Source organism: Denticeps clupeoides, chromosome 10 (genome assembly GCF_900700375.1).
Source record: "Denticeps clupeoides chromosome 10, fDenClu1.1, whole genome shotgun sequence".
Classification (NCBI taxonomy): domain Eukaryota; kingdom Metazoa; phylum Chordata; class Actinopteri; order Clupeiformes; family Denticipitidae; genus Denticeps; species Denticeps clupeoides.
This window is the reverse complement of record NC_041716.1, coordinates 3,542,069-3,553,390: the sequence shown is the minus strand read 5'-3', so window position 1 is coordinate 3,553,390 and position 11,322 is coordinate 3,542,069. Positions and strand designations below refer to the sequence as shown.

Here is an 11,322-nt window from a genome sequence, read left to right as displayed (position 1 = left end):
GTAAGCATGCAGCCATTGACGCGGAGGGAATATGAGCAGACAGTGGACTTGGTTCCGCACCCTGAGAGCCTACCTGCATGCAGTCAATCATTAATCTCCAATCAGGAAGGCGTCGTTCGCAGACAACTGCTCCTGCATTCACCGATTCTCAGTCCTCCCTTTTCCTGCTGAATTATAAAGTTACTGCCATGAAATAAGGACTTGTGTGATACACTTTCAAAGTTGTTCCTCCTGTGTAGAGCCTTCATATGTCAAATTCAACTTCGAGAAGATCTCTATAGTGTTTTTTTCTTTATAGAAATACTTGCTAATATAACCTTAAGCCCAGCGGGGATGGAAAGAAGAAGCAACTGTACCTGGATTGGCGCTGAGATCCCCCTGTCCTCAGAGTTCTTCAAAGGTACGTAATGTGTTGTCATCACGGTTCAAATGGTGAGAAGGGCATTTTGGCAGGTGCTCGTCTCATGAAGGTGTTCTCCAGTCATTCAGAATGAGCTCTGGCTGTTCCTCATCCCTGCTGGACTGGCATTAGTGCTGCTGGCCCTGTTCCTAGAGGAGCTTGGCTTCTTCCTCCGGAATCTTCCCTCCACCAGACGCAGGCGCCTGTGCTTGTGGATACTGGGAATGTACCCTGTAAAGTAGATTTTCACTGGTTCCCATCATGCCCTGCGCTATACTCCTGGATCTCATGGTGTCTTTCTGTTTATCAGGTCTTTGGGTTGACTTCCATTACCGCTCTGTATATTCCACGCTCCTCTTCGTTTTGTAATTTCATTGCGGCTTTGTGAGAGAAACCTCAATTACTTTTATAAACATTGAAATACTCCTTAATAAAATGATTTAACATACATATTCAGCATTTGGCGAGGACACATGGCATTCTCATTGTAGATATCATTCCATCACGTTATTGAAGTTCATGGGGCTCATAACAGACTTCTTCGGTGGAAAGGGCCGAATGCTGGACGTGTTGGCCGGAGAGCAGGTTTCTCCCAACCCGTTTCCCTGTTGCTGCTGCTGCTGCTTCCCCATGATCTCCATCAGCAGGTATCTCTCATGTGATGGATTATCTGTGCTTCAGCCAATTCTCAGAATCAGTAAATACAGTAAATCGGTTGCTTTAATCTGTCAGTGAACTGGCCAACATTACCAATCCGTTTGCCTTATCAGCGGTAATATTTTGCACGTGCTTATTGGTCTCAGAATCCTCAGAAAGATCTGGGTTCATGAGAAGAAAAGCTGTCATAATGTGAACATTGTAATCAGTCATCCAATATCAGGTCAAGTTTAGGCTGGATGATGGCGGCGGTTCTCCAGCTCTCAGTTGTGAGAACCATCCTGTTCTTTCTCACCCTCGTCCTGTGGACAGACAAACAGTATGACTACGGCCATGTGAGTAATGCTAATGCTCTGATCACATGAGTTCCTTAGCTGTCTTCCACACATCAATTTGCACCTCCAACCGCCTTTTTTTTTATCTTTCGCAGGTAGATTCACTTAACCCAAACATGTATGTGAACGCTATTATAGGAGTCTCCACCTTCTTCTCTTTCTATGGATACCTGCTGTTTTACAAAGCTACTAAAAGTGCCTTGCATGGATATGGTCTGAGGGCCAAGTTCATCTGCATTATTGTGGTCTTGGTCCTCTGTGGACTTCAGAGTGGCATTCTTGAGACCATGGGTGCTCTGAACGTTGTTCCCTGTTCACCACCTTTCTCAGCGCTCATGAGGTCTCAGTGTAAGTAATTGCTAACATCAGACCAGGCTTTGTCTTAATTGTCTACATATAAAGTGCTAATTTCTTTACATCTCCTTGTTTTCCAGTAATCTACCACTACTGTGTTATTGTGGAGATGTTCTGTATCAGTCTCTTTGCTCGAAACATATTCCGCAAGGTAGAGCCGACCACAGATGAAGGGTTTGGAGTTGAGGGCCTACAGCTGGAGAAGTCTGTTCAAACCGAGGAGGTTTTGCCCCTTGCGGTGCAGCTCAGCACATCATCTGAAGACCAGTGGATTGGTTGGACTGCAGGTAGTGCATCCAACCCAGGCTACAACAGTGACAGTGAGGAAAGCCTTTGTCGAATTGAACATGCACCACTGGACCGGTTCCCTTTTCCATTGACATCTAGACACACAGAGGAGACGAACGAGGGAAAGGCCTCCACAGAGGACTTGGAGCTGTCCACGGTAACCGTTACGGCTCAGATCAATTATGATAAGGGTAGCAATGCCACTGTGGTGTAGCAAGAGGACACTGAAATTTTTTTTAAGATAACGTAGTCATCAGTTCTTATATATTAATCTGATGTATCGGAGATCTGTATATTATTGTACAAACCATCACCAACCCTGCACTGACACCATTTGCAGGCTCACTCTACCCTGGAAGGGCGTCCCTCTCTGTATCCCTCCTTCCCGAGGTTTCTGCCTTTCTTTTCTTCTCTCAAGGAGTTTTTCCTTGTGTGCAGAAGGGTCAAGTGTGGGGGGTGTCAACTGTAGGGCCTGTCAAAGCCCATTGAGACGTACTGTATGTGATTTTGGGCTAAATAAGAAATAACTGTTGTTGTTCTTGTTATATTAAACTACGATGACTATGATGCCTAATAAAGTTGCACCCTGTTGGACTGTAGCTGCTCAAAAGAGAATGTGGCAAGCTAAAGAAGCAAAAAAAAAAGAGCTCTGTTTCTCATTGTGCCACAGTTGCTTGGTCTACCTCTATGATCTCCAACCATCCCAAATTCTCTCACACCGCCCCTCTGCTACGTTCCCTCCACCGGCTCCCAGTAGCTGCACACATCAGGTTCAAAATACTGATGCTGGCCTACAAAGCCAAACATGGAGTAGCACCATCCTACCTCACAGCCCTTATTACACCTCGTACTGCACCTCGTATACTCCGAGCCTCCAGTACTGCTCGCCTGGTCCCCCCATCTCTGAAGGTAAAAGGAAGACATTCATCTAGACTCTTCTCTGTGTTGGCCCCTCGGTGGTGGAATGAACCTCCCCTCGAGGTCAGAACCTTCAGACAACAGCTCAAGACCTTCCTCTTTAGAGAATATTTAGATCAACTTATAACCTTCATATTGTCTGACTTACGTATAGATAAGGTAAGATCAACCTTTATTAGTCCCACAAGTGGGAAATTGCATTTGTCACGACGGAAAGTGGATAGAAACAGAGGTAATAGCAGCAAAACAGAGAAACTACAACATAGTGAATAAAAAGATTGTATTCATAGTTACGGGTCCTAGTGAACCAGAATTGATCACTTAATCGATGGTAACATGGAAGCATGCTGTAAGTCGCTCTGGATAAGGGCGTCTGCCAAATGCCTTAAATGTTAATGTAAACGTAACCATATAATTTCACAATTTCTCCCCGATAGCTTTTAAATTGTTAAATGAGCAAGACACTTAACCCCAAGATTCTCAAGTGTCTCCAGGGGGACTGTGGCTCTGGATAAAGGCGCCTGATAAATACCGTAAGCGTAAACGTAATGTAAATGTAAATTGCAACTCGCAGTGCCGCGTTGTGAACTACTCTTCCCAACCTGCAGGCGGCGCCAGCCCTTCCTCCAGTCTCAGCGGTCCGCCGCCTCCGGCCACCAATCAGCATCTCGCACTCCGAGGCCCGGAAACAGTCCGGCCAATCAGCGTCGCGCAATCGGTCACGCCTTCCCCGCGTCGGGCGTAGCGCACCATGGCGCTGCGGGCAAAGATGGCGCAACATTTGAACGGTACGTGCAACGTCGCGAACGTGTCGATTGTCGCGACCTCCCGTGCCGGTTGCGTGCAGCGTGACGGAGGCACGAGCTCGGGGGACACCGGCGGCGGTTTTGATTCGCTAGCTGTGGGCCGCTCGTCGGGCGCGTTAACGCGCGGCTCCGCCACGCCGGAGCGCCGCTGGAGCGGTGCGCTCATGCGATTTGTTGCTTTCGGTGTTTGCAGGCTGCTCCGTCGCCTGCAAAGTGTCGTGGGGCGACCTGCAGGCGCTCTGCCGCCGGGCGAAGGTGGTCTGCAAGGAGCTGGAAGTCACCAAGAACAACTTCAACGACTACGAGGTGGAGTACATCACCAATTACAGGAAGAAGAACGTGAGTCGTTCCTCGCGAAACCACCCCATAAACGTAGTTTGTGGTCGGGTGGCATTCCTTGTACTTTTGAATGTCCTGGAACCCTCATCTCTCCCTGATCTCCTCACACATGTCCACGTTCCACGCACATTTACCAGACGTCCTCATCCAGTCAGTAGTGACGGGGGGACAGTCCCCCTGGAGACACTCAGGGCTCAGCAGTAAGTGGGGATTGAACCTGGGGCTTCGTGGTTGTCTGGTTCACTGCTACCAACCCTGCATACCTCAGAGAGACGAGATGGCGAAGCTTCTGGGATTCACAGTGTGCACCGACCCATAATATAGTGCAGGTTAAAACTAGACAAACCATGTGGACAAGTAGCAGCGATATGATAATATATCAGGGTATAAATACATTTACGATATATAGTATATGATTATAATAGTAGTAGTAGTGATACGATTTGTATGATTTATAATAATGACACGGCACAGTGTGAGGTATTAAAAGGTGAAAGTGAAGTGTTTGTCATTGTGAAACACTGCAGCACAGCACAAGGTGGCACAACGAAACGTGTCCCCATCACCCTGAGTGAGCAGTGGGCAGCCATGACAGGCGCCTGGGGAGCAGTGTGTGGGGACGGTGCTTTGCTCAGCGCAGTGCACTAAAGTGCAGGCTGCAATGCTTCAGTTAAAACTTGCAGAGTGCACAAAGTTGTTCACTTTGTGCAATTTCTAAAATAAGTGAGTCGCAGTGGAACATCCTGGGCAAGTGTCAGTGTTACCAGATCTGGCACCCAATCCAAAATATGCGAACGGAAAGATAAATAGCAACTTTTTAATTTTTGATCTTCTACAATCCACAACACTATAACTTGACATCTAAAGTAACTACATACTGACACAGTGTTAAAAAAGCTAGCTTGTGTTAGGCGTGCATGGGTGCGTCTGGGCCTGGACCGCATCTCCTCACATCTTCTCGTTGTCTTTGCAGGGAAAGGAGTTGTTCCTGGTCAAGTGGAAGGGGTATCACGACTCGGAGAACACGTGGGAGCCGCGGAAGAACCTGAAGTGCCCGAAGCTGTTGAAGCAGTTCTGGCGAGATGTGGACACGGCGCTGCAGAAGCAGAAGAAGCCACGCCACCCCGCAGAGCTGGACCACAAGACCGCCGCCTACGTCGTCCAGAAAGCCAGGCACCGTCAGAGGCTGTCGTGCTGGGAGGCCCATCTGAACAAAACGTGCCGCCAAGAGGGACGCATCTTTGTCCAGAACGAGGTGGACATGGACGGACCTCCCAGAGACTTCACCTACATCAACGATTACCGAGTCGGGGAGGGGGTGGAGCTCGGCACCACGGCCGCGGGCTGTCGGTGCGAGGACTGCTTCGCCCATCCCGTCAAAGGCTGCTGCCCGGGCTCCTCCGGCCACCGGCCGGCGTACAACGACCGGTCGCAGGTGCGAGTGCGCCCGGGCCTGCCCATCTACGAGTGCAACGCCCGCTGCGGCTGCGGGCCCGACTGCCCCAACCGGGTGGTGCAGCGGGGCATCCGGTACGACCTCTGCATCTTCAAGACCGACAATGGGCGGGGCTGGGGCGTGCGCACCCTGGAGCGCATCTGCAAGAACGCGTTCGTCATGGAGTACGTCGGAGAGGTACGTGCACTGGGGCTGTGCACTTGGGGCTCCGTAAGCCGGGTTTGGGTGCTTAACCGTCTGGTTCTGAACCCCAGATCATCACCACAGAGGAGGCTGAGAAGCGAGGCGAGGCTTACGACCGGCAGGGAGCCACGTACCTGTTTGACCTTGACTACGTGGACGATGTCTTCACGGTGGATGCCGCCCACTACGGCAACATCTCCCATTTTGTCAACCACAGCGTAAGTGAACGTGGCCCATTCGTGCGGTTTCTGTACGGCAAGGAAGGCTCTTTAACAAGATTCTCGCCTGGACACTGGCCGCTTAAATGCGGGAGCCTCCAAATTCTATGTTGTCCTCCATGTTTGCAAAACTCTAAATTATACAAAGGCAATTTGTTATGCAGCTGAATATTCCCTTTTTATTCCCTTATTTGTGTTTAAATAACGCGTGTGTGTTTATTTATGTATTTATTGGCTCTTTAGTGTAATCCAAACCTGCAAGTATATAATGTTTTCATTGACAATCTGGATGAGCGACTCCCACGGATCGCTTTCTTTGCAACTCGGAGCATCAGGGCAGGGGAGGAGCTGACCTTTGACTACAAAATGCAGAGTAAGTCTTTCCGCACCGATAAATTGCCGTAAAAACCGCATACGTTCGTTTGCTGTGTTTTCTACTCACCGGCGCCTACGATTCATCGAGATTGTTCTGAATTGTGCACAGCTGATCCGGTCGACGCAGAAAGCACAAAAATGGACATGAGCTTGGCAGCGCTGGAGACGCCTTCGAAAAAACGGATCCGCGTGGAGTGCAAATGTGGCTACGAGTCCTGTCGCAAATACCTGTTCTCCTGTGGACAGTGAGGAGGATGCCTCGGAATGATTTTTAATCTACTTTTCATCAGGATAAAGGGTTTTTGGTGTAAAAGCTATATCTGTATATAAGTATCACGACTTCCTTTTTATTGCGTTTATTTTTTTTATTTGTTTAATTAATCAGGCCGCCTACATTTTTATGTAATATTTGTGTTCCTGTTGAATGTACCTGTTGTAATGCGAGTGTATTTAGGTTATCATGTTGGATGAAGTGGATGCTGTTTGTGCTTTTTTACTTATCAAGTTTACTTTCTGACATTCGGTGTAGTAAATTTTTTTTCAAGCACTTATTTTAAGCTTTTTTTTGTAAAACTGTCAAATCTCAAAATGCTTGTAAATAAAAGTATTATATGAATTTTATATATTTTCTAGGTTGCAGCATGTCAGTTTGTTCTCCACAGTGACCCGATTCTCTCTTCCACTAGATGGCGCTGTGGTATCGGTTCATTTTATTTAGCCTCTGGCGTTAATTAATTGTTGATCCTCTCGTGTTGCAATCTGTACCCGTGTCCAGCGACACGTCGGTTTCGGCTCCACCTGACCCAGAGGGTCCCTGGGGACGGGCAAAGTGGCCGACACCCACCCCATGCACCCGCCCTGCTTCCATCCTTCTGTCCCTCAACGTCCCACAGTTCCCAGCTCTCACCCCACAGAGTCAGAGCTGCTCGCCGGCATTGGATTTATCATCTAGCGAGAGCCTCGGCCCTCGTGCCAGGTTCTTACCCATAGTCCCGGTAAAGGAGATCCACATGCATGGCCGCCAGTCCAGTTCTCGGTAGCTCTCAGCTCCACGTGCACGCTCTCCGAAGTGTCAGATGGGGTTTCTGCCCTAAATCCCGGAATTGGCTCAGACGGGAGGCGTCGTGGTCGGGCGTTCTCCAGAAGGCCAGCGCCCTGGCCGGCCCTTCCCCCCCAGCCACCGTGGGCCCGTAGCCGCGGGCTGCTCGCGTCTTGTGGCGCGTTTATTGGATTGAGTGGATTTGTAGTGGCTCAGACGTCCTGAGCTCAGGAGAGGAGAACCGGTTGAGGGAATGGAGCACCAACCCCTCGACAGGTGGCTTCCTGCTGGGTGTGACTGAGCCACCTGGAGTTCCGGTGATAAGGACGGGTTGGAATTCATATCATCATATCATCATCAATTACAAGTTATTAAAAACTCCAGTTAGATGTGAGTCTGTTGCTGGTCTGATTTATCTTTATCTTAACTGTAACAATGTCATCCTAAGAACAAAAGCTGAAACCACCACCCGCCATGGTTTAGTGTTTTATACATGTGAATTCTAGAGGATTGTGATGAATACATATTCTGTCCAGATGTGGCAGCTCTTAACCCCTCGTTTTGCTCGTGAAAGGTCAGCTTGCAGCGCTGCAGATGCCTTCACGCTCACAGCGGGCCTCCCCTAATGGCGAAGCGTCTGAGGCAGATTAAGGACAGCAGTTGGCTTAATCTTTCTAGGGCTCTGGGTGTCTGTCTCCACAAGGCAGCATGGGTGGCTGTGGGAAGGGACGGGGACGCAGGTGTGGCAGGTGGTGAGAAGGACACATGCTTAGATCCAGATTTAAATATTTGGGATAGAAAAAAAAACGTAAAGACGTTCCTTTAACATCTCAGCAAGGCATGTAAGAAGAAGCTGTACCAGTGCACACAACTTCAAGAAAGGAAAAAATTCAATATATTTTTTGTATTGCTGTCAAATGTTTGTGGGCTACCCGTGAAACAATTGAGATTGTAACGTGTTACTGTAATTTGTTACAGTCAACTAAGAAATGATTGTATAAATAGTCAAATAGACATTTATGTATTATGTTTTTTTTCTTTTAGTGAAGTAATTGTCATTGTCAACCATCACCATTGGTGTGTGGGGACGGTGCTTTTGCTCGGTGGCACCTCGGTGCTCCACCTCTGTTCGGGGATTCAAACCGGCAACCTTCTTAGTACGGGTCTGTTCCTTTACCCGCTAGGCCACCACTGAGTTATAGTCATATAGTTATTCTAATAAGAAGATACTGGATCTCTGATGCCATTAGATGAAGTGCGTTGGGAGTGTTCACTAAACAGAATGCTTGAATTAATCTGCATATTTGTAGTTGGCATGGCCTACGGCATTTACATGAAGACATTTGTCAGACGCCCTTATCCAGAGCGACTTAAAATCAGTAGTTACAGGGACAGTCCCCCTGGAGACTAGGGGTGCTAAGTGTCTTGTTCATGGACATAATGAAAGTGAAAAGTGAAAGTGAAGGGATTGTCATCGAGAAACACTGCAGCACAGCACACGGTGACACAACGAAATGCGTCCTCTCCTTTTAACCATCACCCTCGGTGAACCTTCTGATTACGGGGCCGCTTCCTTAACCGCTAGGCCACCACTTTCCACGGTAGAGGTAGTAATTAATTAATTAATTTCAATAAATCAAAACAATACAGTAATAATAGTGCAATTAAATTCAGTCAATAATTCTGACATGCTTCACATTTTGTGGCATTAGCGAACACACCCCACACACTACATCTGATACAGTGCCATGACGACAAGGTCCTTGGATGCTTAAAAATGAACAGCATATTAACAGTCAGAAAACGCAACAAAAGTAAAGTTTTATTGTCATGTTTGGGAGGGGAAAAAGCCCCCATTTAAATGTACAGATCAAGATCTTAAAGCCGACTCATTTTCCACACTCTGATGTTCTGGTGTCTGCCTCCCATCGAGCATATATGAAAAATGTGACTCCTGCGCGGTCTCTCCTCTCATATTTTTTTTTTGTCTGTCCGCCTGCCCTTATCTTCTGCTCTGAGGTGAAGCAAAGCAGGAAATCTGCCATGTGAGTTGTATCTCAGTCAGCCTTTGGAATTAAGTAGGTTGTTTATCGCTAATAATAGAAGCCCAATTAATGGGATGCATTTGAATTGTGCACAGTTTCCACAATAATGAGCAATTTCAACGCGTTTGTCCTTTAAGCCATATCTTGTTTTCATTGAAAGTTTCAAATGCAGGTTTCAGAAACATTATGAATTTAGGTTAGGGCACAAGTCTTCAGGCCCGACCTCAAAGTGAAGGTACAGTATACAAAGGTTTCATAAATACGGCATGACGAAATGAGGTTAGGCTTCTGTCTCCGAGCCCCACCTCAAGTCTGCGTGATTCACCCAGGACGCCTGAATCACACGCTCCCTCCTCCTCCCCCTCGCCAGCATGTAAGAACTGTGGGCGAAGTCATGAGTCTTTATAGGCACGAGGCCCAAAATATGATCCGCTTTGCAGACCTGGCAGATGCCTCAAACAAGGAGGGTCGGGAGATAACAGCGTTTCGCCATGCCCTACTGTATTATGTTTGACATACATGTAAGCCCGTGCATCTTTAAAGTTCTAGAAAGGGTGTGTGAGGTAAGTAGGACAGCTCACTTCTCAGAACTGTTGTCTGTGGCCGCATCTCCGATAGCCATGCAACTTGCATTATGTCAGATATGGGAGAATGTTTGTATGTGTTATTGCACGCGTTGCCCTCCACCCTCATATCCTAAAGGATTCTGTGGCCATCTATGACTTTAGCAAATCAGGTTGTTTGAATTAAACTAAAACGTAGCATTTCAAGAGATTAGCGCTGTATAAGCTGTCCTTTAACGGTGCATTTTTTTCCTCCATTTAGGATCCAGGATCCGTTGCAATGGGGCAAATGAACAATGTTAACCTGGTTACCTTGCACAGTCCTACAATTGTGATATATTCTTAAAAAAAAATGGAAATCAATTAAGTTGCGTATTCCACATTCGAAGTTGAAGGGGACAAAAAAAAATGCTCCGTTTTAGAGTTCCAGCCGCGACAGGAGTGACATTTTTCACACCGCTGAGTTTTGGGTTTTCCCACGGGCATTCGGTGCTTTGCCAGTTCAACCCTCCTTTGTACATACACACATTCATACTAACATAAACACACACATGCGTGGTAAAAATATGCTGATCGGCCGTCCCCTCCCGCCCGCCCTCCCCGCTTCGAAGTTAGTCCATTGTTCATATAATACACATTAAATAGTACAGAGGTCACAGTTAATTTACAAAAGATAATATGCCTGAAGTAACTAAAAAAAAGTCCTACCAGGCATTTCTGCTCGTTACAAAACTCCCTCCCTCCCCCCGATCCGCCCTCCCAAACACCGACCCGAGGCTTCTGTTTCTTTTTTCCAGGCCTTGATTTGTAGATGAAGACACAATACCCAGCCGTCGCTCCTCGCTTGCCCCGTGATAAGAGAAAAAGGAAAAGACAAAAAGAAAAGTCAAAAGTAATCAATCCACAAGCATCCAGGAAATCCTCAGTTCGTTCCACTGGATTTCAGTTTCAGATTCAAGTCTTCTCTCCGTTTATTTTTTTTTTTTTTTCTCTTTTGCAAAACTGAACACATGCTTGCGTCAGAATTTCGGGAAACGTATTTTAAGTTGCGTTAGATCCGTTCGGACCCTCCTCACTCGATAGATCTATTTTTTGAAACTTCAGTTCTTTAGGTTCTGTGGGGGTGACAGGTGTCCTCCATTAGGCAACAGGTACACAGTGTCGTGTTTCCCCAGTTGAGTGTGTGTGTGTGTGTGTGTGTGTGTGTGTGTGTGTGTTTTTGAGTCATTTCTGGTTGTCACACATTGAAGCATACAGTTGTCTGATCTTTCTTTCTTGCTGATGGAGTAAGGCCATAAATACAGAATACAGAGAAATATGGAAAAAAAAAAACCTGTTGCGTGCTA

The 11,322-nt window shown here is 47.2% G+C and overlaps 2 protein-coding genes across 2 annotated transcripts; both read left to right on the top strand.

The window, feature by feature from the left end:
• The first annotated feature begins 19 nt into the window (after positions 1-19).
• Positions 20-2,459, top strand: LOC114798612 (organic solute transporter subunit alpha). Its single transcript, XM_028994458.1, has 7 exons — positions 20-400; positions 482-633; positions 711-784; positions 892-1,047; positions 1,281-1,392; positions 1,488-1,740; positions 1,827-2,459. The coding sequence occupies exons 1-7, from the start codon at positions 334-336 to the stop codon at positions 2,246-2,248; spliced, it is 1,236 nt and encodes a 411-aa protein (XP_028850291.1). The 5' UTR covers positions 20-333; the 3' UTR covers positions 2,249-2,459.
• A 1,193-nt stretch (positions 2,460-3,652) lies between these two features.
• suv39h1a (SUV39H1 histone lysine methyltransferase a) lies at positions 3,653-6,957 on the top strand. The gene is made up of 6 exons (XM_028994448.1): positions 3,653-3,740; positions 3,952-4,097; positions 5,071-5,730; positions 5,808-5,954; positions 6,198-6,327; positions 6,439-6,957. The coding sequence occupies exons 1-6, from the start codon at positions 3,704-3,706 to the stop codon at positions 6,576-6,578; spliced, it is 1,260 nt and encodes a 419-aa protein (XP_028850281.1). The 5' UTR covers positions 3,653-3,703; the 3' UTR covers positions 6,579-6,957.
• The last annotated feature ends 4,365 nt before the right edge of the window (positions 6,958-11,322 follow it).